The sequence below is a fragment of the Arvicanthis niloticus genome, chromosome X (assembly GCF_011762505.2).
Source record: "Arvicanthis niloticus isolate mArvNil1 chromosome X, mArvNil1.pat.X, whole genome shotgun sequence".
Taxonomy (NCBI): domain Eukaryota; kingdom Metazoa; phylum Chordata; class Mammalia; order Rodentia; family Muridae; genus Arvicanthis; species Arvicanthis niloticus.
The window spans coordinates 15,876,791-15,903,604 of record NC_047679.1 but is presented as its reverse complement, the minus strand read 5'-3'; the positions used below and the strand labels follow the sequence as shown (position 1 = coordinate 15,903,604).

General features: G+C 38.1%; 1 protein-coding gene across 4 annotated transcripts in view; it reads right to left on the bottom strand.

Moving 5' to 3' along the window:
- Positions 1-395: 395 nt before the first annotated feature.
- The window catches only part of Wnk3 (WNK lysine deficient protein kinase 3), a 141,746-nt gene continuing 115,327 nt past the window's right edge, over positions 396-26,814 (bottom strand). For 3 of the 4 annotated variants that reach the window (XM_034486339.2, XM_076919054.1, XM_076919053.1), the window contains exons 18-23: positions 24,046-24,277; positions 23,530-23,660; positions 21,605-22,221; positions 15,687-15,895; positions 10,071-10,276; positions 396-5,720 (exon numbers count right to left, since the gene is read on the bottom strand). In XM_034486339.2, coding sequence (XP_034342230.1) covers positions 5,391-5,720; positions 10,071-10,276; positions 15,687-15,895; positions 21,605-22,221; positions 23,530-23,660; positions 24,046-24,277 — 1,725 coding nt within the window. In that variant the 3' untranslated portion in view covers positions 396-5,390. The remainder of the gene's footprint in view (positions 5,721-10,070; positions 10,277-15,686; positions 15,896-21,604; positions 22,222-23,529; positions 23,661-24,045; positions 24,278-26,814) is intronic. The other variant, XM_034486340.2, reaches the window with a different exon arrangement.

Here is a 26,814-nt window from a genome sequence, read left to right as displayed (position 1 = left end):
CAGACAGACTTGGATTTGACTCTAGATTTTACCACTTACTAGCCATGTGATCCTTAGAAAACTCTTATTTCCCCACCCCCAAATTTGCCATAAGAAGTGGAGGCCTATGATAGGACTGTTGTGTGAATCAATGCACAGTAGAAACCTTAGTTAACACAGTAGGTTCCAACTCTATCTCATTTGCAAATGTGGAGAAGGCAGGCCCACTGGAAAAGTGTTAGAATTGCATGTAAATCAACAGGGAAGACATGGCTGAGGCAGGTACCCGCTACCCCAAGGCCAGCACAACCTGTAAGACTAAGTTTCTTAAATCTGTTCAATTATATATATTTGATTTAAAAACCATTTAAGCCAGATGACTGCAGTAAGTACGACAGAATTTTAATAAGGTGACATACTCATTTAATACAGCCTTTATTTTTATTTCAAAAGAAAATTCCAGGAAACAAAATACTTAACAACAGTTGGGTAGTAATTAAAATAAAAATCACAGTTTCGACAAATCAAAACCAGACAACTGCTGAAAGGTAGATCACTTGGCTTACCAAAAAAAAAAAAAAGTTAATGTTGAAAAGGGTTAAAATTAAGTTTAACAGCATTCTATATAATGCTACATTCTCGAATTAAGAAAGGAGAGTTCATATATATAACTAAATGTTAAGTATTGAGAATTGGCTGAAATCTACATATTTCATGGTAAATTCTGCATGAAAGTTTAATTGCATAAACTTCCTGAGTGGCTCCCATGCTGCACTAGGTCTACATGCTTAATATTCGCAGTAAACACATTAGAGCTTTAAGTGATTGAGCATGACAGACCTTCAACTGCACTTTCTGACCAGTCAGTCACATATCCACTCTATCTGCTGAGGGGTCTAGACTACAAATTTCATCTTTAAATCTTAAATTATAGCGGAAAGAAACACAATGTAGAAAAGCTAGAAGGGTGCCAAGTGTGCATTTGCACACACTGTCCCTTCAGAGCGTAGTCTCCCCCTTGCCTTCTCACCTGACCTTTAGCTTTTTAACAGTCTGTGTTGTTTTACTTCACAGAGAACCTCCCAGAATCAGAGCTGTTGATTTGTACACTCTTTCAACCACCTCAGTGGAAAATAACTTTAACCTGGTTACTACTGTGGGCCCATTCATATTATAGTTGTCAAGGTCCCTGATCAATGTTTGAATTCATCCTTCATACACATAAAAAAGAGACTCTTTCCAGGGTGGCCTGAAAGTATGGCTCCATACTAATTGCACACTAATTTTACTTAAAAGGAACTGGTACTATGTTTGAGTGTTTTCATAATTTGGGTTAGATTTTTAAATGTTAGCCCTAGAATTTTATTTACCAAATCAAAAGTCTTTTCTATATATACATACCTTTCTATTATATCTTCTAAATAAAAGGAGGGAAAATAAATCCCTGATTAACTACAGATTAAAAAAAAAAAACAATCTATTCTAGAAAATGGCTTGCATACCACCTCAGAAGGCTCAGGTTTTTCTTAATCAAACAAAACATGAGGTAACTGGATCACAAATTGATGGCAAATATACCTCAGGAATGTACTTATAAACAACAACTAAAATATAGTATTTACTAATATTAAAAATGTAGTGTTACACAGTAAACATGTGAAACAAGGAATATCCAGTTACAAACATTTGCTGAGTTTTTTTTTAAGGGGGAAAGAGAATTTTCAATGCTTAGAAAATACAGCAAAGAGAGTCAACTCCATAAACTACAGAGATTAGATAAGCAATTATCTAAAGGCTTACTACCAACTATGATTCAAATGAAATGCATTCTGCCATTTTAAGATAACAAACTGTCACTGTAAATACCAGGCAGTCTGCTAACATTTTGATGGGTCACTGCCCTAAGAGGTCAAGTATTTCACTGTGGTAGTTAAAGCAATTACAACCCATAGCCCTTTAGGCACTGAGTGAGAAAGCATCACCAGTACATATGAAGTTGGGGACACTGGGGCTATCTCACCTCAGTACATTTGAAAACTAACTCCCACCACTAAGTCCTGTATTGCCACCAATTAAATTTCTCTCTTTGCTTTCCATCCCCCAATCCCCTAGCTTTATTACACACAGGTGCATGGCTGTCATCACTTAAACACAGATTGGTGGCAGAACGATGGTTCCTCTCATCCCACATGCATGGTGAGTGCTAGGACAAAAAAGGCAAGCCAGATTGAGAATCTACACTAACACAAAGAATCAAGGCAAAAAAGCAAGTTTCACAGGCAACATTTACTTGTGCACCTAAAACAGTACTGAAAAACGAGGTAGATAAACAAAAGTAACTGGACTGCAAGTGAATCTGGGGTTTTCAGATGATAACATCGAATCAGGCCTTAGAAAACACTCTACACTCAACCCAAAAATCACAGCGGAAATGCCTTTTAAACTTTCACAGTTAGGTTTCCTGTCAATCTATTAGAACTTCTGCCTGGTATAAGCAAGGAAGAGATGAAAAACTGCAGGGATATTTGTGAAACTACAGCAAATTGCTTAGATTCAAGACTGCTCCAGGTATATGAAGGGTTCTGCACTGAATACAGCAGTACTAGTTCCAGTCTATACCCAACTCCACAGGCCCAAGAGCAGTGCTTCATGGAGATGTGCTCATGTTGCCACACATGAGGACACAACACTGCTCTTCAGATGTGCGCTTGGAGAGGGAAACAGAATGGGTGGACATACAGACTATCTCGCAAGGAAACTTTACAAGATGGTGGCTAAGTGCAACCTTTGTGTTGATTACAAGAAAGAAAGCAAAAGGGATAGGTTTGCGAGCTTTCTAGAAATGAACAGAAGGCTTATTATATGTACTAGGCTCTTTGTTAAAGCAAAAGGGTACTTCTGAGTGTTATCTGAAATTCATTATTCATGGGGGAGGAAAAGTACCTCAGGCAAGGATGGAAACAGCATGATTATAAGACTTATCAAAATTATGAAATAATACAAAATTCCCACCTAGAAAACTAATCAATATTTACAATCAAAGTGACTATAATCTGAATCAAATCAAAAAGTAATGAGGGAAAGTAAAGAAAACCCCACAGCAAAGTGAATAGCATTGTTTTCATTTCTGCACACTCCCTTTTTCATAAGCTTTAATTTCTACACATTACATATGCATAATGTATATGTAACATATATGTTAACCCAGATACTGCAGTCAGCATGGAGACAGCAGTACACTAATCCCATCTTCAAACTTTAGAAGATGACTTTTCTTTCCAGCAAAACCTGAAAAGATTCTAAATATTACAAGGCACTGCAAACATCTGCAGGCAAACAAGAACAATGAATTATATGTAAAACTGAGATGTGTAACAAAACACAGGACATACTATGTAGAGCAGCCATTAGTAAATGGAATTGTACATGTCATCCTTGGAATTTGTTTTCACCGTGGGGCACACTGTTTAAAAGGATTGCAACTAGAGGAGATCCAGTCTCAAAACCTGTAATATTTCATGTTATAGGTTATTTAGCCCAAGATAATTATACAAAACTAACTGATAATGAAATGGTTTTAAAGAACTATGGGGTTTAGGGGCATTGTGGAAAACACTACAATGCAAGTGACAGCACTACATGAATAGCCTAAAAATAACTTCAAATGAAAGCAATACCATGGATGGACTTTGAGGAATCCATGCATATGATCTGGATTCATCCAAAACATGATGTCTTCGGAAAAGAAACTATGGCTCTTACCAATAGCAATCTACAGAATGCCCCCAGGAACTGTGACAAAAGTGTGATGATGGGTGTGGTTTTCAGGTAAGCAATGTTAGACAACTTTTAAAAAGGGTACTGAATGTCACAAAGTATGAAACTGTATGAAGAAAAAAAAGCACACCCATTAAGTTTTCTCATTTCCCGGCAAGCCCATGGGGGTAAAGTTTTAGAGGAATATGGAGGAAAATCAGTTAACAGAAACAAAGACCACAATTTGGAATGGTTACCAAGAGAATTCCTAAATAGGAAAACATGTATTCGAAAGGACTTTCAAAGTTTCAATGAATGGTAAGTCATTCGAACATGTATACAGAGGAGTTGATATAAACCAAGTAAAAATTCTATTTGTGTTTCACAGACTGAAAATTAGGTAACCCTGTGACTAGCACTTAAGATTACTAAAGTTAACCTTCCTGAAAATCAAAGGTGTATATTTTGACACTGCCTCCCTTCCTCCTAAAACTGGATAAAACCCAGTAAAGTGCAACTTGACAGTGAAGTCTCTCAAATTCTCAAGAGGCTGACAAACGCATCTAAGATCTAAAATGTTCTAACTCTATAGACACTAGTAAGAAATGATAACAACCCAAACATTGTCATCAAAAAAGGTTAAAGGCAATTTAAATAATATCATCCTAGGGTGTACTATTTCACTGCAGGACAGTGTGTATCCTACATCTCTTAGAACCCTGTAAAGCCAGTGTTTATGCAAAAGTCTCAAAAGCTACAAACCCTAGTGTGTCAAGTACATTTCACTTTAGAAGAGTGGATTAACAGAAGTGTTAACCTGAATCTCTGTGGTTAGGATTACAAGGATTACCCCCCCCCCATGAGATTCAGCTGCAATGCCTAGCAAAAGAATGCAAGCCAAACCAGTACCTCTTGGATGCTCAAAACCAAAGCGGTGTGCACATGAGAAAAGGTGGCCACTTTGGGTTATTACGAAACCCAGAAGCAGCTCTAGTAGCTGTAGGTTCAAGGAACTGTTACAGTTCTGCTTTTGCCTTTCTCTCCGCCTCACTCCAAACAAGCCCTCACTCCTCCTGCTGTGATGACGGGGAGAAAATCACATTAAAAACACTCAGGTTTTGTACTGCTTGACAAAAGTCTACTACATTTATACATCAAAACATATCCTGCAGCCAGTTACTGCCTTCTGTGAAAAGTAAACCCAAGACAGACATGATGAATCCCACAAGACTGGCTATTGGAGGGTCTTACGTCATCCACGTACTTTTTTTTTTTACACATGTTAAAGAGATGTCTCATACAACTGCTGGTAGCAGCGTAAAAAAAGAGGGCAGGTGGGCTGCAACACATGGACGGTGTCTTGGAAATGGTAACACTTAAGCTGAGCTAGTAAAGCATTCGGAATAGTATTTTTTAAAAATCAAGTATCAAAGAGGATAGGAGTTGAAGTGAAAAAACATTTCTGTGTGTAGTATTCTTTGTGCAAATTGCACATTAACTACAGAATGATGAGCTGTATCAAATATCACATCGGAACAACAAAAACAGTTTAAAGTAGACACAAATGAGAGGAAATATGGCAGAACTCAAGAAGAAAGTGTAGCATCACAGGTGTTCTGAAAGTTCTCTCCCCTTCCTTCAGCATGGACTTGGATTCATTTAGGACCAGGAGGGATTGAAGCTGGATTCTGCACAGGTGGAGCTGGAAATGACTGCAAATTCATCCCGGGCTGGAAGAGTCCCCCAGATTGGGTAGGAAGCACTACAGACTGCTGTGCTGTTCCTGAAATTCCTACCCACTGTACTGGATAGCCTGCGGCACCTACAGCATTGTACTGACAAACATGAGGCATTCCGTATGATGCTAATGGCCCAGGAAATGAAGGGAGTGGGAGTCCTTGTGGCAAGGAAGTTGGGGCAGCTCCACGAATTTGGGGGAGAGAAGAAATCCAGGTTGATGTGTATCCCACAGTAGATGAAGTATTCTAATAAAAACAAAAACAAACATAAAAACAAAACATCAGTTCATGTGGCGCATTCTTTTCTCAGTCTCTATGCTTATTCTTTATGCCTCACGCCTTCGTCTATTACATTGAACACCTTTCTGTGAGTTATGCATGAGTAACATTCTTTCCTTCAGCCCACCTTCCTAACTGCCGTGCCTCTCAGTATAGGCATTATTCAGATAATAAAGCAGAAACTAAAACTGTTAAGTAACCCAATGTCACCAAGCAAGTGAGACAAGGATCTCAACCTTTTCCAGATAACTCCAAGGCCCATATTAACTCCCTGTTCACACTTTAGCCTCTCCTTTACTCATGCTAACACTGTTATTTTGCTTTTACTTCATTCTGCCAGCCATGAATGTTCTTTTAGACTGTATGCATAGATGAAAATAGACCATCTTACTTGTACAATCCTCCAGACAGACTAACATAATTAGTGTAACAAGGGGACCTAACATAGTAGATGTTCAATAAACATCTCCTCTGTTCTCTTTTCACTATCTTAAAGCCTGACACTTCTGTTATAATCTTTTTATCTTATTTTGCTTGTATGAGCATTTTTCCTGCATGTGTGTATGTACATATGCATGTATATATGTAACATGTATATGTATTACCCATCATGGAGACCAGAAGTAGGAGCTAGATCATCTGGGACTGGAGTTACAGAGAGAACATGTGGGTGTTGGAATCAAATCCAAGTCTTCTGAAAGAGCAGCGAATGTTTTTAATGCCTGAATCATCCATGTCTCTAGCCCTTCAGTTATATTCTTACACATTTACTTTAATTCTTGTGTGTGTGGTGTGTACATGCGTGTGAACTTATGTGCATATGGAGGTAAGAAGTCCCCTTTGGATGCCATTCCTCAGGTGCTATCTAAGTTGTTTTTTGAGGCAGAGTTGCTCATTGGCCTGAAGTTCACTAAATAGGCAAGGCTGGCTAGTTAGTGATCTCCAAGAATTCAGCTGTCTCTAGGAAGAGTGCTGGTAGTTATGCATGCACCACACACACCCAGCTTTTTCCTATGGGTCCTAAGGCCTGAACTCAAGTCCTTGCACTTGCATGGTAAGTACTTTGCTGATTAAGCTGCCTTCCCAGCCCTCCGTTCTTCTAAATTAAACTTAAAACTACAAGACAACTTTTGTTAGAAACTTTTAATATAAGTTAGGATAAAAGTTGTTTTTAACGTTTTACTTAAAATGAATGACAATATATGTTTAGTTACAAAACAGTTTGTTTAAAGTTGAGCAATCTTGTATCAGTATTTTCTTTCTGGAAAGGTAAAATTAAATTTAATGCCTATGATCCAAAATGGTAATATAGTGTGATCACATTTGAATAAGGTATTTCTATGCATTCATGTATACTTATAGAAAATTATCTGAGATCTAACATTTACCATTTTGGGGTGGTGAGATTTGAAAGTGGTATCTTAAAAACTGTACTTTTTTCCATTGGTTAAGATATGTAATGAATATTATTGTTTTAAAAACAACAGTATGTTTTTAAAAGACCGAATTAGAGATGTTGTAAGTCTACTCTTGAATATTCCTAAGATATCTCTGATACAAATGCCCAAACAGGCAATCGTCTCCTACACTACCATATCTGCTCATATGCACAATTTCAGTGATCAGCATCCAGGAATAATACACAGACAGCAGCCACCACTAACCAAGACATATAGTCATTCAATTACCAAATCTTGTCTCTTCTCTCTTAAATATCAGCTAGCCTACTGTGACTAACTTCTGATTGGCCAGAGAACACTGACCCTGATCCCACCTGTCTTCTTGCTTCAGTCAGCGCTCTTCTCAAAACAAATGAACAGTGATTCAAGCCTCATCCTATTAATGACATGGGGCGCTATAGCAATCCATCTTTCTTAAAACAGGATTCCTTCCCACAACCACATTTGAGAGCCCATTCTACTCCTTAGATTCATTGTTCACTCCTTGCTCTCTTCACTTCAGCCAGAGTGGCTTACTTTGCATCCTTCATGTTTCTTTCTTCACATCAGGTTTTTACACATACTATTTTTTTTCCTGCTTAGGCAGGAATGAAGAACTAGTTAACTCCTACTCTTCCCTTAGATCCCAGGCCAATTATCACTTTATCAGAGAAGCTTTCCTTAACTTACAATTGCATGTGGAGGTCAGATGACAATTTGTGGGACTCAATTCTTTCTTTCTACCATGTGGGTTCTTGGAATTGAATTTGGGATTGGCGACAAGTGTCTTTACATACCGGGCCATCTGGCTGGCCCTCATTGACCACATTTTAGTAGATCAAATTTCCCTAAATATATGATATTCCCTTATACCTCTCCTTGTAGTTCTTATTATAATGGTGATTTAATGGCTCTATTTGCTTTTAGTTGTGTCTAGCAGAGCACTTGGCATACAATAAAGGCTTGATACATGAGTATGCAAACAAAAGTGGCCAAGGAGGGCTACCGAACAGTACCATGCAAGAACACTAGTTGATCCTCTACACAAATATATAACCAACCAAATCTAAAGTACAAAATAGTTACCACATATAAGTAACCCCTGTGATGTGATGGTCTAACTCTGTAGGTGCTATCTAACTTAATCTTCACAGCAACCATGCAAGTATTATTCACATTTGAAATACACGAACTCTGAGGCAAAGAGACATGAAGTCATACAACTCATAAATGACTGAAACTGGGACACAAATCTATTAAAAGAACTTCACCACCTTTATTTACACCTAATTTTCTCCTTACCCTTCTTGTGAACATCCTACTTTATACTCAATAAACCACTATCCAACTAGTTGACACAGCCTTCCTTCATACCATACTCAAAGTCTCTCATTGGCAGAACAAATGCATTTATGCTTTGAAATGCCTCTGAAGGGGTTCAGATTTTAACAGTAATGATACTATCTGAGCATCACCTGGTGCCAGGAATAAGACAAATACATACATCTCCCAAGCAGATATATTTCTTACTAGTTAAGGAATCTAAGTTTTGAATAGTTTTATTTAATATTAACAAAAGATTTTTATTTTTTGTTTAACATCATCCTATGTGGCTAAGGCACTAACTGAAGATGCTCTTGTCTCAGCCTCCCAAGTGCTGGGACAATAGATGTGCATCATCATGTCCTGTTGAAAGAAGACTACTCATTTTTCTTTTTTTCTCACAGTGCATGATATCAAATCCAAGGCTTCTTAATTGCCAGCCAAGTACTCTACCACTAAGCTACAACCTCAGCCCCATGAAAGTATTTTCATATGTTCTTTATTTAATTATGTTCAATGACTATACCTATTACCAAGTATACACAGAAGAATAATATAATCAGAGATATCTTCCAATTATAAGGGCTGAAATTCTTATATTTCACATTTTAACAGGTTTGCTTACTTTGAAAAAAAATATAGATTACTTTAAAAACTTGAACACAAAAAGTACAAAATAAAATAGGGTCCAAATTCTACTACCTAGCATAGTGTTTATATATTTAAAATCATATGCCTAACATATAATTTTGCCTAAATAATATTATTTTACACATTCTGTTAGATAAATCATCTTCCCACTTTAAAATACACTGTGAACATCTTCCCATCTACCTCTTACATGTACTTTGTATGGCCATGTGGAATAACTAGCATTTTTTTTCTAAAAACTGAATAGACCTGATAATATTTCAACTTCTACAGCCTTAAGATTGTTTTTATGCTAAATAAAGATAGTTCAGATACATTTTTGGGTTTAAGGACATTGATATGCAGGCCATCTTTTTCTCAACACTTAATTCTTTTTGTACCATCAGATTAACCCTCTCTCTAGATGAATTCTTTTGGAATATTTTATATTTTTAGATAGAGAATAACATAAAACTAGAGCCATCAAATTGGCCCATCACCTGTTTTTATAAAGCATGTTTGTTCTTTTAAGCACAGCAAACTGATTTGCTAAGGAAAATTAAACTAGAACTTCTATAAACGGGAAGGGCTTCACTGGAGGAACAGTCCAGAAATCATGTGAGAACAGAGCCACAACCATTTGCTTACACATTTTCTCAGACTGATTTTTGTATTAAAATCAAATAAGTTCTTGTAACCCTGTGGCTTAGAAAGCCTAAAATGTTTACTGATGCCCCCCTTTCATAAAAATTTGGCAACTCTTGGTCTGAAAGATAATTTGCTCAAGGATATGCTAAATCTAGATAAAGATCAACGTCTCAATGTCATTGTCATAACATTTTTGCACAATAACTATAATTATAGACCCAAATAAATATTTATAGTTTTAAATTTTTATAAAGAGGATGGACAATAAGCAACTTACTTCACATAACTTGTTCCAGTTTTCTGCCTCTGATTTTTGTTGGTTCTGTTTGAGTTGGTTTAAACTTGGCTTACTAGGAAAATGTCCTACTGTTTCTCTTGTCCAGTCATCCACCAGCTTGTGTAAATCATCTGTGAACATCCCCTTCTTACTGGCTGGAGACTGCTGGCATGACACAGTGGTATTACTCTCCACAGACACTGGATCTATGAGAAAAAAGAACCCAAAACAAAACCATGTGAAGGAATTGCAACTGATAATCAGATAACTCTCCTGTGTTTCTTGTTTTCTTTAGAATTTTTAACATGTATATTTGTGTGTGTGTGTGTGTGTGTGTGTGTGTGTGTGTGTATGTATGTATGAAAGGACAACTTGCAAAAGTGAGCTATCTCCTTCTACCATGTGGACTCTCAGGAGTCAAACTCAGGTTATCAGGTTGGAGGCAAGCTCCTGTGTCTGCTAAGCCATTTCCCTAACCTAAGGTAACACTTCTTTGAACAACATATATAAAATGGGGCTAACCATAAATTATAGTTGACATGAGATTGCTAATTTAAAGCTGTTATCCTGGTGTAATTACCAAATAACCCTTTAATATTCAAGTTTCTCATAGCTTGGACATCAAATTAAATGGTTACCATAAGTATAAACCATATGTGATAAGCAGGCTCTCCAAAATGTGAGTATAACTTTAATCTTTTTATTAGCTTCCTTGAGTACATATTTGGAGGAGTTAAAAATAAAAAGTCACATGTACCTATAGAAGCAAGGAAATTGAAAGCAGGTCACAGAGGGGAAGAAAGACCTAAATGAAAGAAGAAGGTAGTAGGGAAAAATGAGGGGGTGAGAGAAAATGAAAAGTGAGAGGGCTGGGGGAGGGAGTAACTACCCTAAGGATGTTTGACAAAGCTATATGGATACTACTGTTATAAGCTTCCATATACATCTACACATTTAAGAGTTTAAATGGAGTTATCCTACATAGGGGCTAAAGCTCCCCTTAGAAGTCATAGGCCATCAAATAAAAAAGCTCAATGAAAGGTATGGAATACTTCCCCTCAAGTTTTTGGTCACAGAGGTCCCAGAGACACTCAAATCAATACAACCTATTACCATTGCCCTCAATTGCCCAATAGAATGTCATTGTAATACCTTATTTCAGAAGACACCACACACTTTGGTCACAAGACTTGGAGAAAACAAGTTGGTACTGACTTGGGAAGCTTATTCCTGCTGGCTAGTATTCATAGTACAACAGTTGTGATTTGAATATGCTTGGCCAGGGAGTGGCACTATTAGGAGGTGTGGTCTTGTTAGAGTAGGTGTAGCCCTGTTGGAGTAGGTGTGTTACTGTAGGGGTGGGCTTTGAGACCCTCACTCTAGCTGCCTGGAAGATAGGCTCCCCTGGCTGCAGTTGGATCAAGAAGCACAACACTCAGTTCCTTTTCCAGCACTGTGTCTGCCTGCATGCCACCATGTGTCCCCACCATGATGACAATGGACTAAATCTCTGAACTGTAAGCCACCCCAATTAAATGTTGGCCTTTATAAGAGTTGCCTTGGTCATGGGGTCTGTTCACAACAATGGAAACCTTAACTAAGACAGCAGGTTGCTAAGGGATAAAAGTCATTAAGAGTGATCCCTGTAAGGTATAATGATTGTCCTAGCAAGTAGACTAGTGGCATGAAGAGGCCACCTCCTATAGTCAGTCAGGAACCCCAGTGGAGTGATAGAGACACCAACATACCCACAAACCTTTTAGCCCAAAATTTATCCTGCCTACAAGAAATGAAGGCATGGGGGAATGGAGCAGAGACTGAGGGAATGGCCAACCAATAACTGGCCCAACTTGAGACCCATCCCATGTACAAGCACTAATCCCTAATACTGTTAATGATAGCCTGTTATACATCAAGATCATGTTGCCCTTTGAGAGGCTCCACCCAGCAGCTGACTCAGACAGATGCAGACACCCACAGCCAAACAGTGAATGGAGCTTGGAGACTCTTATGGAAGAATAGGAGGAAGGATTACAGGCCCCGAAGGGGATAGGAACTCCACAGGAAGACCAACAGGGTCAACTAACCTGGACCCTTGGGGCTCTCAGAGTCTGAACTACCAACCAAAGAACATGCACTGGACTTAGGCCTCCCCAACATATGTAGCCAATGTGGAGCTTGGTCTTCATGTGGGTCCTGAACAACTGGAGCAGGGGCTATTCCAAATGCTGTTGTCTGACCATGGGATATGTTCTAGCTGGGCTGCCTTATCTGGCCTCAGTGGGAGAGAAAACACCTAACCTCACAGAGACTTGAAGTGCCCAGGAAGGGGATACCTAGGGAAACCTCACTGGCTCAGAGAATGAGAAGGGTGACTGGAGGGGCAGTAAGCAGGACGTAAAGTGAATAAATAAAAAATAAATTAAACAAAACAATAACAATTTAAAAATGCCCGCAGGGCTAAGGATGAGCCTTATTAGTACACTGCTTGTATACAGCATGCAAGTCATAGGTTCAAGCCATGCAAGACAAGTAGCATCACAGAATGATAAAAACAGAAACAATTTTATGTGTATAGTAAAAGTACTTTTTTAAAATGGAGAAACCAGACTCAGAAAAAGTAATTTGATCATGTTTCTTTTCTTCTAGAGGCAGGTCTGGAATGCCAACGATTTTCAACAGAGTTCAAAGACATAGAACCACATTTTGTTTACATTTTTACTAATATTTAATGTTTATGAGTAAATTTTTAGGAAGAATCGGGCATTGTAATAGATACTTCTACTTTCAGCACTGGAGAAGCTGAGGCAGGAACATTCCAAGTTCAGAGACAGCCTGAGGTACAGTCAATAAAAGTTTTAAGCTCTTTTTGTCCTTAAGCAAGAGGGACAAGGGAAGTCAGATTGGTTTAGAAAAAGACTGAACACTAGTGTTCTGGGGTGGGATGTGAAACTTGGTGGCTGTTATGCATATAATCGCAAGGTCCAGTCCAGATGCCCCTTTTATCTTTTAGTTACTCTTATCTTAATGCCTTCAGCCTTGAAAGGGCAGGAAAGCTACTAAGTAAGTTTGGGGAAAAATTAACCTTGTACTACCAGTCTGGCACAGACTTTCCTTAAATGACTAACAGAAATCTGACCCAAAGGTTAAATTAAAGTAGTAAAGATGACAGACAAAACTATTAACTAATGAACTTTGCAGACCCAAGTATTAGCCCTTTCAGCAAAAGTGTGCTTCATGTCCCTAAAAGTGAAGATAGGTAGCTATTAATCTGAATAACCCACATATTCAAGGTATCAAGAAAAATTAATAATACAGTTTGTATGAGCAAATGGTTGATACAATGATTGTATCAAGTCTAGGGAATAGTGTTTTGTAGACATTTACCCCATCTTTGGCTCTTACATACTTCCAGACCCTCTTCCACAACATTCCCTGAGATGTAGAGGGTGTGGTATAAGTGCACATTATGATTTTGATTTATGCTCTTACTAAGAATGGAGTCTATTGTTTGGCATTATTACCAAAGTCCTTGAAAATTTGAGTCCAAATGATAGAATCTCTTTCACAAAAATGATCTGTCTTTTTGTATTATGGGGATACTTACATCATAATATTATTTAGTAATTTATTAGTAGACATTTATAGGATGAAATATTTTTATTTCAATTTCAGTATGTTTCATTTAGTTTTTCTATCAATTTTTCTCTATTTTCAGTACAGATGAACTTTAAATAACTAATTAATTTACAATCTGGTTATAATAGTGTTCTACATGTTGTAAATAATTAAGGGCATTTAACTCTGGACGAAAAGACAAAATATAAAGAGTTACAGCTGTTTCAAGGAGCTGGAGGCTGTCAATGCAGTGATACACTTAAATTGGAAATCCAAAAGTTTCCTTTTGATTGCCCAAGCAAAACGCAAACATGGTTTTATTTTTTTATATTTTGTTGCAAAGAAAAAGGCAATTATAAGTTGAATTATAATTGGTTCTTTTAATAGCCTTTGAGTTCAAAACATTTTTCTATAATCTGCTTTGCAAAACAAATCTTATAAATTGAAAATATAAAATAGAATTTCCTTAAAAAATCTTAAAATAAATTGCTACCACAGTTGCCTTGTAAAAAATATAACAGATGAAGTTTATTATGAAATAAACAATGTGGTAAAAGTGTATTTGAAGAGACAAAAAGAATTATATTAGTAAATATAACATTGTACTTTGTGCTTATAATTCTTATTCTCTCATCTGATTACAAAGATGATTAAAAATTCAATAATTATACAAATGATTGGCTTATATAACACATTAAATGTAATGTGTATAATAATAATAGTACAAAGAAAGGAAGGCACATACACAGTAGAAATGCATATACCATTGAAATTAAGATAGTGTTATTCTGAACTATATGGCCTTGAATTAAAAAGGTAATTGTAATTCTCATGGCCACCACAGGAAAATAACTAAAAAACATAATAAAGGAAACAAGAGGATTTAAATATTACAAAAAATGTCTACTTAGGGCTTGGGAAGATGGCTCAGCACTTATTGTACAGTCATGAAGATTGGAGTTCACATCCCAGCACCCACATAATATGCCAAGCATCCAAACATCTGTAATTCCAGCTGTTAGGGGAGGCAAGAGAGCAGCATCAGTGAGGCTTGCTGGCTTCCAGCCTATTTAAGAAACCAAGAGCCTCCTCCCTCAAGGGGAGTAGAGTGGGAGGAGGGTCTCTGTGAGGTGGGGGACCAGTAGGGTAGCAGCATTTTATATAAATAAATAAATTAATTAAAAAAGAAACCAAGAGTCTGAGGCTCATTGAAGGACTGTGTCTCAGAGGAATAGGTAGAAAGTAGCAAGGAAAAAAGCACACAAACACACACACATACACACACACACACACACACACACACACTGCTGCTATAGAAGAGTAGAGTTTGGTTCTCAGGTGCCTTACACCTGCCTGTTACTCCAACTCCAGGAAATCCAATGTCCTCTTCTAGCCTCCATAGGCACCCGTACACATGTACCCACATAGACCACAGGCATACACATAAATGAAAATAAAATAAATCTTAAACTAATATATAGAGACTTCTTGATTCAGAACAACATGAGAGTATTTCAACCAACAAACTTCTAAACCAACTCTAAATGTGAGACTAGTAATTCTCACCAATTGGGACATTTCAGAAACTATGCCAGGGGAAGATATCAGCATTCTGTCTGTTTTCCAAATTATAACACAAGACAAACAAACTTAGTTATTTTTAAAATATCTATCATTGATAATATTCACCATTATTTCATTAAAGAATATTCAGTACCAAAAGATAGGGGTATTTTTAGATCAGTTTGTACATCATTGTTTTATATTTATTTATAATTATTTTAGCCTAAAAAACACCTTATATTATCACTGCTGTACTAATTTTGCTGTTCTAAGACTGGATCTTATTTTTCATGAGACAGGTTCTCATTACTTAGCCCAGACTAGATTTGAAATGACAATCTTCTTGCCTTAGTCTCCCGAGTCCTTCAACACAGGTATGCCATACCATGCCCAAATTGATTCGGATTTAAACAATTACATGTAAGATTGGTTTACCTTTTACAACAAGATTGTCCGACTGTGTCAAGGATTGGGGGCGGCTTCGAAGTTTGCTTTTGAAAGATCTTGGCCTGCGTGGCGAGGCAGGTGACAAAGGAACCTCTGAAGATTGCGCTTTGCTGTCTTTAGTTGCTCGAAGGCGTTCATAGAGCTCCTGTAACTCTTTATTCTGCTGCGTTTGAAGACTGACCACCTCTTGAATATGTCTGAATAGAAATTATGCAAAAATATTTTAATAACTTTGTTGCTATACAGACAAATTAAAAAACTTTATGATGTTACAAATAAAGCTTTAAAAAGCATTAGTAATTTTTGTTTGTTTGTTGAGACAGGGTTTCTTTGTGTAACAGCCCTGGCTATCTATCCTGGAACTAGCTCTGTAGACCAGGCTAGCCTTGAACTAACAGAGATCCACCTGCCTCTGTCTACAAAGCATTAGTATTAAAAATGGTATAATGAAGAATGTTTACAATTTTAAGATGGAAAATAATTTCCTAAATAATAATACTAATCTATTACAAAGAAAAGGATTGACAAACTGATGAGGACATATCGTTAGTCTCAATAGAGAAGGGGACAGATAATCAAATGAAATTTAAAGCCAAATAGTTAAATAATATTAACTTTCTCCTTATTACAGACTATTATTCAGAATATTTAAATAACTCCTAAAATTAGTACTGAAAAAAAAAACTCAATTTTTAAAGGGTAAAGAGTACAAAATGGGGGCTGGAGAGATAGCTCAGTGATTAAGGGCACATACTATTTTTCCAGGACTAGAGTTCAATTCCCAGCACCCACATCAGGTAGCTCACAAGCACCTGTAAGCCCAGCTCCAGAAGATCTAACTCCTCTGGCTTCTGTGGGTATCAGGAGTCATGAGACCATACCACACACACCTGAAAACATGTACCTCTAATTAAAAATAAAAGAAATCTTTAAAAAGGAAAAGAGTTATTTGAAACAAGAAGGGCTATAAATAGCAATGTAAAAAATTAGGGATGGGTCTTGCTTTGTACTCAGGCTCATGACTCAGCCTTTAAAGTGGCTAGGAAACAGGCATATGTCGCCATGCCTAGCTTAAAAAATGTTTTAATTAATCTAAGTTTTGTATCCAATCCGTGTTGTTAGGATATAAAGAAACAAGCACATTGTGTATTTTGGAATATAAAATGGTCTGGTTTTCCCAGAATATAAATTTTTTTTTCAGATTTTTTTGACACAAGACCTTACTATGTAACACTGGCTGGCCTGTAACTCACCACTTACTATGTAACACTGGCTGGCCTGTAACTCACCACTTACTATGTAACACTGGCTGGCCTGTAACTCACCACTTACTATGTAACACTGGCTGGCCTGTAACTCACCACTTACTATGTAACACTGGCTGGCCTGTAACTCACCACTTACTATGTAACACTGGCTGGCCTGTAACTCACCACTTACTATGTAACACTGGCTGGCCTGTGATTCACCGCTTAGCCTCATAGCATTACTTTTGCCTTTACCTCCCAAGGACTGGGATTACAGGCCTGAGTAACCAAACTGATACCAAACACAATTTCAACAACTTTCTATAAGCTTTAAGAGTACAGACCTTTAACTGTATCCCACAGAAATATCGGTGTGTAAAAAGATAAGTATCATTTATATAAGCAGAACATGGGGAAGACTGAAATATCTCTCGAGAAAGGGTTAAATAAACTTGGATACACTCATTAATTGGAATTGCATGCAGTGATTTTTAAAGGTAGATTTATGCAGATGTGAACATTTATAGACAACATTTTAAAGCAAAAAACATAGAATAGCATGTTTGTTATTTATTTTGCTACTGTAAAGGACAAAAAAAAGATAGGCACAGAAAAAGAAGCAGCAATATACATTCCAAACAGTTCGAAGTGAGTGCCTCCGAGTAGTAAGGTATAGTATAAGAAGTACAAGGGGTTTTTTTTTTGGCTTGCTTTTACATTATGTTACTTATGTTCTTACTACTAACCTTGCTGGCCTGGGACTTACTATGTGGATCAGACCAGCCTTGAGCTCATAGAATTTGCCTGTTTTTGCCTCTTGAGTATTGGGATTAAAGGTGTATGCCACAGATCTGGCCTCAATTTTTGAAATTGAATTTTTAAATACAAAACTGTAAAACGATAGATTGTTTAAACTAACAGGTAAAAAAATCTCAGCTTACAATTGTGGGTGTATAGTGTCTAGTATTGTCTAATAAATTACTATGGACAAACCATACTGACAAAAGAATGCTAAAGGGCTAGGGATGTAGTTCAGGGGTGGTGAGACAGAAGAGGGGGGTGGGCATTCATTCTCATAGCCACTGGGCAGGTTTTAAACACTATTAAAATCTGTTTAAAGTGTTAATGATAAATTCTTTTTCGTTCCTATTCTAAGCACTCCTGATGTTTGCTTTCCTATTTTAAAAACAAAAAGCCCAGTTACTAGGGGACTATGCAATTTGACTCTCTAACTAGTAGCTCTTGGACTCTTCCTTGCTTTCATGGTTGCTTTGAGTACAAAGACTGTCAGCCAGCCAGCTGGACCATTCTTATGCTAGCACCAGCAGTTTTAAAACACCCAACTGATGGTTTGAGAAAATTACACAACAAATTCACCTGATTGCTCTAGTTCCTGGAGTTAGAGGTGCAGCCTTAACTAGGACTGTTAATAGTGTGTTCTCAGCTTTTTGCTGTCAAAAGCATTGCAGAACTCAGAAGACGCTGCAAACATTTCCATCTCTGCTACAAGGCCAGAGAGGAATAACCAGAGGGACTGCTGTGGCTGTTGCTAATAGGACAATGCAGTGGAAGGATGCTGTGTTTTGCCCAAATATTCCTCTGGCTATATAAGCAGACTGTTAAGACTCTGTTGTTGAATCCTGTGCTAGCTTCTCTGGTGTAACATTAGGCCCAGTATAAAGCTTCTCTCCTGGGTGGTCTTGCATTGCTTATTTTCAGAACTATGGGCTGGGCTGAAAACACAAAGAAAGAAACAGCAGAGCGAGCAGAGGCAATGAGAGCAGATCAGTGTGCGGGCCTGAGCTATTGAAAGTGGCAAGGCAGTTGGCTGCCTGACAGCTGAAGAAGAGACAGAGTTTGGTTGTCAGCGGGCTGAGCTTCAAAATAAGTAAGGTTCAAGTGGTTGGCAGTTGAAGAAGAGGTAGTTCAATACTTAAACTGAGAGGCCAATCAGGAACTAGGGGGATGGTGGAAGTTGAAAGGAAAGGGAGCTGAGGCTGAAAAGGATTGAAAGCTATTAAAAAGTCAGAGAAAAGAAACTGCTAGTCCTGGTGATTGGAAGAATTCCAGAGAGCTGTCAAGACTTAAGCATGGAGGGTCTCAGAAACCCTACCCTGGGAGCTCTAAATACTGGCCATTGCCAAGGGCTGAGGAATCCTGATACCTAAGGCTGCCTATCAGATGCAATGCCACCTGCTGCCAAGGGCTAAGGAATCCCAACTTCCTGGCCCTGTGTAATAACTCTAGCATTTTCAGAGCTAAGTGTCTTGCTACTAGGCCTGCACCAGACCTGAAAGACTAAAGAGCACCCCTATCTCCTCCTTCAGCTCACTATTACCAAACACCAAGGGATACAAAAGATGTCAAGAAACAGTATTTGAAGACCTCAATTTTTTCTTATCCACAGTTTCTATCAGAGTAGAACAAAGGGACCACAGACAGTTAATTGGTGACAGCAGGGCCCTTGTCCAGCATTGCTCAAGTCTGTGTCCAACCCTTAGTATTAGGGGGAAAAGCTGCATAGTAAGATCATGTCTTTTAAAAAATCATGAAAGAATACATGTTGTTTGTTTTATTCATTGTTTTGATTTTTTGAGCTGGTGTTTCAATATATAGCCCCAACTGGCCTGGAATTTGCTATGTAGAACAGGGGATCCACCTGCCTCCCAAGTGCAGGGATTAAAGGCATCTGCCACCACACCTGGTCCTATTTTGGGTTGATTTTTTTAAAAAAGATTTTTGTTTCCTATTATCAGGAGGCTGGGGCAGTAGGAACTTGGCAAATTTGAGGTCAGTCTGGGCTACACGGCAAGACCATATTTCAAACCATAATAATACACCATAAAACATGTGTGTGTTTATGGGTGTGTGTGTGTGTGTGTGTGTGTGACTATATGGCACAAGTTTGTGTGTATCTGTGGAGGCCATCAGAACTCCTGGAGTTGTAGGCCACCAGATATAAGTGCTGGGAACTGAAGATCAGGAAGTGCTCTTAACCACTGAGTCATCTCTTAAATCCAAGAATAAAAGGCCCTCTATGAGAATTTGTATTTCCCAAGCAAAATCAAGTACTCATAACCAACATAGGTAGCTATAAAAGCCAACAGTTTTTTCAGAATGATTTAAATGATTTATTAAATTCCTGTAATCAGGAGGCTGGGGCTGGCAAATTTGAGGCCAGCCTGGGCTACATGGCAAGACCATACTTCAAACCGTAACAATACCCCATAAAACATAAATAGAATATTAACATCAGAAATAAAAAGCACTTTAAAAATAAGTATTGTACCATAAAAATATCAGTATACCTAAACTTCATAGTACTGTATATACAGAAAAATTGAAATATATGTAATGTAATATCAAACATATATATGTGTGTATTTTAGTTAACTTTTTTGCTGTATTATTATTTATATGTATGATATGTGGTTTTGTGAAGGTCGAAAGAAAATTTTCAGTAAGTTGAGTCTCTTCTTCCACTGTGGATTCTAGGAATTAAACTCTGGCTGCCAGGCTTGCATGGCACTTTTCAAAGTAGATGGTGAATTTTGTAATAGTGCTAACTTTTTTTTTTTGGTGGTGGTGGTGGTAATACTGTTGTTGCTATGATATCATTACAGGCATCATCATATGCCTGTAATTTCAGCCCTTGGGAGGTGGAGGCAACAGGGTCAGGAGTTCAAGATCATTCCTAGCTTAATTTAGCAAGTCTAAGGTTAGTCTGGTATATGAAACCAAACACCAAACCAAACATTAAACAGCACTCTACATGACAAAACATATTGCCATAGTATCATTACTAAAATGTTTTGATCTCCTTTGCTAAATAACAAGCTTGATCTTAGAAGGATCCTATATTTTCCTAAAGATAATCTAGTCTCTTTGACTATATAAATTAACTATCTACTACTAAAAGGTAAGAATAGTTGTGAATTCTTACTCCAAGAGTCCTAAAGGACAAAGACTTAAAAAGCAAGAGGTCAGTATATCTTGGCACATGCCTGTAATACCAGCACAAAGGAGGCAGAAGCAGGGTGAATCTCCACAAATTTGAAGTCAACAAGGATTATCTCCATAGTATATTCCAGGCCAGGCAGAACTACATAGTAAAGCCGCTCACTGGTCAAGAGCACTAACTGTTCTTCCAGAGGACTCAGGTTCAATTCCTAGCAACCACATGGTAGCTCACAACTAGCTGTCTGTAACTCCTGTTCCAGGGGATCTGACTCCTTCAAAACACCAACATATATAAAATTAAAATAAATTATTAATACTCCCCAAAAAGAACTGGAGAGATGGCTCACAGTTAAGAGTACCACATACTCTTCCACAAGACCTAGGTTTAATTCCCAGCACCCACATGGCAGCTAACAACTGTAACTCCAATTCTAGGGGGATATCCAACAACCTCTTCTGACCTTCATGGACACTGCACACACATGCATGCAGTCAAAACACCCAAACACACAAAACAATTTTTAAAACTAAAATAAAATTTTTATACACAATTATTTTACAATAGAATTCATTATAGTTTTACCATAGAAAAGTTTTAATCATTAAATGCCACCAATCCTCAATTAGCTACACAGCAAAAACTAAGTTCTCTAAACCCCTAAACAATGATATTTGTTACAGAAGAGAGAGCATCCTTACTTTTCTCGTAATCTCTGAAGCTCCACTTTCAAGTCCTCATCTTCAATTTCTGATTCATTATCACTGCTCATTGGGGAAGATGGAGAATAGAAGAGTGAACTCTGTGTTTGAGCATAGGCTTGCTCTTCACGGAGTGGTAAATACTGATCACCATCTGGACCAGTTTTTGCTACTGACTTTCCATTACCAGCAAGAGTGGCTGAAAATTCATTCGTACATGTCTGTTTCCCAGGAGGTGATTCATCTTTTTCTTTATCTACCAGTTCAGACCCAGGCTGCACACTAATTCCTGTGGTTGAAGTTTCTTCCACATTCTTTTCTGTAGTGACCGAAGACACACTAGTCTCACAAGCTGTGCTGGAAGATAAGATGTCACCTTGTTCAGGATCTCCTTTATCTTCTTTAAAGGTTTCATAAAGAGTTCGTAATTTGTGTGAAGAAACTGAAGCTTTATGAGTGGGCATGGCAGGTTCCACTTCGATCAACTGCGACACTGCAGCTTCAGCAAAGGTTAGTGCTTGCTCACTAGACTGGATTGTTGTTTTCTTGAAGGGTGGTTTGTGTTCTTTTCCAAAAGACATCATTTTTACTGGCTGCTGCTGAGGAACTGTAATCACCTGAAACATAAAAAGGTAAACTTGTCTGGTTCTACCTAATTATACAGTAAACCTCATGAGGAAATTCACCATCAAAGGACAGCATAGACGAGTGAAAGGGCTGATTTGACATATATAAAACTTCATAATAGCAAAACTTATACTGTCTGTAGTCAGTCTTTCCGTTGGGGCCCTTGTACAGATTAGCTTCATGTTACTTAAATAAAATCCCACTATAAAATTTGCTGAGATCCTAAATGACATGAAATTAAATTAAAGAGGCAGGAGAGATGGATCAGCAGTTAGTTAAGAATATTCTCTACTTTTGCAGAGGACCAGGGTTTGGTTTCCATCACCCATATGATGGCTCACAATTATCTGTAACTCCAGTTCACAGGGATCTGATACCCTCTCCTGGCCTCTGTAGGAACTCTCAATGCACATACACACAGACACAGACTCAGACACAGACACAGACACAGACACAGACACAGACACACACACACACACACACACAGACACACACACACACAAATAAAAACAATAAATCTAAAAAGGGCTGATTAAATTGATAAAAATGATGACCCCCTAAAATGATTATTTCTGTGCTGTTTTACAAGTACTAAAAAAAATCCTTGGGCTGGAGAGATGGCTCAGTGGTTAAGAGCACTGGCTTGTTCTTCCAGAGGTCCTGAGTTCAATTCCCAGCAACCACATGGTGGCTCACAACCATCTGTAAAGAGTTCTGATGCCCTCTTCTGGTGGGCAGGTATACGTGCAGACAGAGCACTCATGTAAAATAAATAAATCACAAATGTGATTACTTAAGGAATTTTTAAAAAATCCTTATATTCTTTAGATTCATCTTTAATGATATAAGGTGAAAAGGTAAAGAAATTTTATATCTTTCTGTATAATATAAATATATTACGCAAGCCGGGCGGTGGTGGCGCACGCCTTTAATCCCAGCACTTGGGAGGCAGAGGCAGGCGGATTTCTGAGTTCGAGGCCAGCCTGGTCTACAGAGTGAGTTCCAGGACAGCCCGGGCTATACAGAGAAACCCTGTCTCGAAAAACCAAAAAAAAACCAATATATATATATATATATATGTATATATATTACATCTTATATAAATATATAGAGAAATTAGCTACATAATGATTTACAGTTAAAGATCACCCACAGATCAATTTCAAATGCTGTCACTTTTTTATAGTGTTAGGGATAGAACCCAGGATGACAGATGGTAGGCAAACTCTACCATGAAGCTCTCTCACCAGTCTAGTTTCCTCTTATTAGGCACCCAATGATAAACTAAAGACACAAACCTGGAATCGACCCCGTTGAAATGATCCACTCATCGCTTTACATCTACTCAAAGCCCTAGTATCAGATGAGAGCTCCCGTGTCAGCGGAAGGGGATCAGAAGCAATTGCTGATCTTTTATCTTCTGTTTCCACTGTAAGGTTTGTCAAATTATAAGCAGAAAAGAGAAAATCATTTTTAAGACAAATTTGTTTACATTACCAAAAAATGAAGAAAAGCAGAAAGTTTAACCCTTGCTAATAATTAAAAGGTGTTAATGTATAAGCAACATTATTTAAATCCCTAACTCTAAATCAGACATTGCAAGATTTATCCCAATACTTAGTATCTATATGAAATGAATAACTGATAAACCAAATTAGTTACAAAAGGAAAAAAATGGCAACAACATTAATGGGATATTTAACATACATGAGGTACATGAAAAAACATGGCACAATTTGAGTATGAACAACAAAAAAAAAAGTAGATGAAAAATGATGTTACCTAGTCTATGTCCCTGACTGTAAGCACACTACCTTGACGGACTTTTGATCTCTTGAAAAAGCTGGTTGACTGCCGTAGCCTGTATGCCCAGCTTTTTAATTTTCGAGTCCAGGATTTCCTGCTAATAGGATTTTTGAGACTAGGACAAGTAAAGCTTAGGCCAAAATATCCACCTCCTGTCTGCAGATGAATGGTTCCATCGCTTGACACAGCAGCAGGATAGGCCTCTGGATCCCCTGGAAGTGAAGCATCTGGGGACATCTCCTAATGGAGACAAAACCAAAGAAAAACAAGATGGTAATAATTTAGGTAAGGCAAATAAGTTTTTGGTATACTAGAGTTTCTTGTATGGATTAATAACTAACCAAAAATAGTATACTGTGAACTGTTGCAGTAATATTACCATATCAGACTGAAACTGAAGCCTGGGCATTTCTTTGGAAATATTATGTCTTTAAGTAAAATCAAACAGGGCCCCTACTCCGGTCTGAGGCCTGCGGGTGAGTGCACCCCGGATTCCGCCAGACACATTCTGGGGGATCCATAGAATCCATAGCCAGCGCTAGCACTCCCCTTCCGCCGCTCGCCCCTCCTCCAGTCTGAGGCCTGCGGGTGAGTGCACCCCGGATACCGCCAGACACATTCTGGGGGATCCACAGATCCCACAACCAGCTTTAGGTAGTAAAACCCACATACTACCCTGAGCTCATAGCTGGGTACCCTGAGTGCTCAGAATCCAGCAGATACACCCCCCCCCCCCGCGCGCCCCTGCGGGCTAGCACCCCCCTTCTGCCCATCTCCCGGATCTGAGGCCTGGACCAGACCTCTACCAGGTCTGCAGTTGTGTAGACCCCGGATACCGCCTGAGACATACTGGAAGGTCCACTCAACCCAGAGCCACAGAGGAACAACTGAACTCAGAGTGTCAGACAACATATCCTGAGATATCCAAGAGGAGACACTGCACCCAGAACAGCAGACATCTAGCTGGACTGCTACCTTGGAGGCACCATATCCTGAAGCATCCTAGAGGTACCACTGTAATCAGAGCAGCTGGAAAAAAAAATCACAGAGATATCTGGACTCCTAGAAGACCAAATACAAGCGAGACAACTGGAAAGACAGGCTTCAATCAGAGACAGAAGTACAGGTAGCACTAGATTTAACCAGATGGCAAAAGGCAGGCACAAGAATGTAAGCTACAGAAACCAAAGTTACATGGCATCATCAGAACCCAGTTCCCACATCATAGCAAGCCCTGAACACCACATCACACCAGAAAAGCAGGATTCAGAATTAAAATCACTTCTCATGATGATGATAGAGGACTTTAAGAAAGACATAAATAACACTCTCAAAGAACAGATAGAAACCCTTAGAGAGGAAACACAAAAATCCCTTAAGGAATTGCAAGAAAATGCAACCAAACGGGAGAAGGAATTAAACAAAACCATGCAGGATCTAAAAATGGAAGTAGAAACAATAAAGAAATCACAAAGGGACAATACCTTGGAGATAGAAAACTTAAAAAAACGATCAGGAGTCATAGATACAAGTATTACCAACAGAATACAAAAGATGGAAGAGAGAATCTCATGTGCAGAAGATACCATGGAAAACATTGACACAACTGTCAAAGAAAATGCAAAATACAAAAAGCTACTAACCCAAAATATACAAGAAATCTAAGACACATTGAGAAGGCCAAACCTAAGGATAATAGGAATAGATGAGGGGGAAGACACCCAACTTAAAGGACCAGTAAATATCCTCAACAAAATTATAGAGGAAAACTTCCCTAACCTAAAGAAAGAGCTGTCCATAAATATACAAGAAGCCTACAGAACTCCAAATAGTTTAGACCAGAAAAGAAATACTTCCCGCCATATAATAGTCAAAACATCAAATGTACAAAACAAAGAAAAAATACTAAAAGCAGTAAGGGAAAAAGGCAAAGTAACATATAAAGGCAGACCTATAAGAATTACACCTGACTTCTCACCAGAGACCATAAAAGCCAGAAGATCCTGGACTGATATCATACAGACCCTAAGAGAACATAAATGTCAGCCCAGACTACTATACCCAGCAAAACTGTCAATCATTATTGATGGAGAAACCAAAATATTCCATGACAAATCCAAATTCATACAGTATCTCAACACAAACCCAGCACTTCAAAGGATAATTGGTGGAAAACTCCATCACAAGGAGGGAAACTACAACCTAGAAAAAGCAGGAAAGTAATCTTCCAAAAACCGTAAAAGAAGGTAGCTACACAAACATATCTCCACTGCCAATAACAAAAATAACAGGAAACAACACTCATTTTTCCTTAATATCTCTTAATATCAATGGACTCAATTCTCCAGTAAAAAGACATAGACTATTAGACTGGATACATAAACAGGACCCAACATTTTGCTGCATTCAGGAAACGCACCTCTGTGGAAAGGACAGACACTACCTTAGAGTAAAAGGTTGGAAAACAATCTTCCAAGCAAATGGTTCAAAGAAACAAGCTGGAGTAGCGATTCTAATATCAAATAAAATCAGTTTTCAACCAGAAGTAATCAAAAAAGATAAAGAAGGACACTTCATATTCATCAAAGGAAAAATGTACCAAGAGGGACTTGCAATTCTCAACATCTATGCCCCAAATGTAAAGGCACCCACATACATAAAAGACACTTTACTAAAACTTAAAGCATACATTGCACCCTACACAATAATAGTGGGAGATTTCAACACCCCACTCTCAGCTATGGACAGATCATGGAAACAGAAACTAAATCGAGACA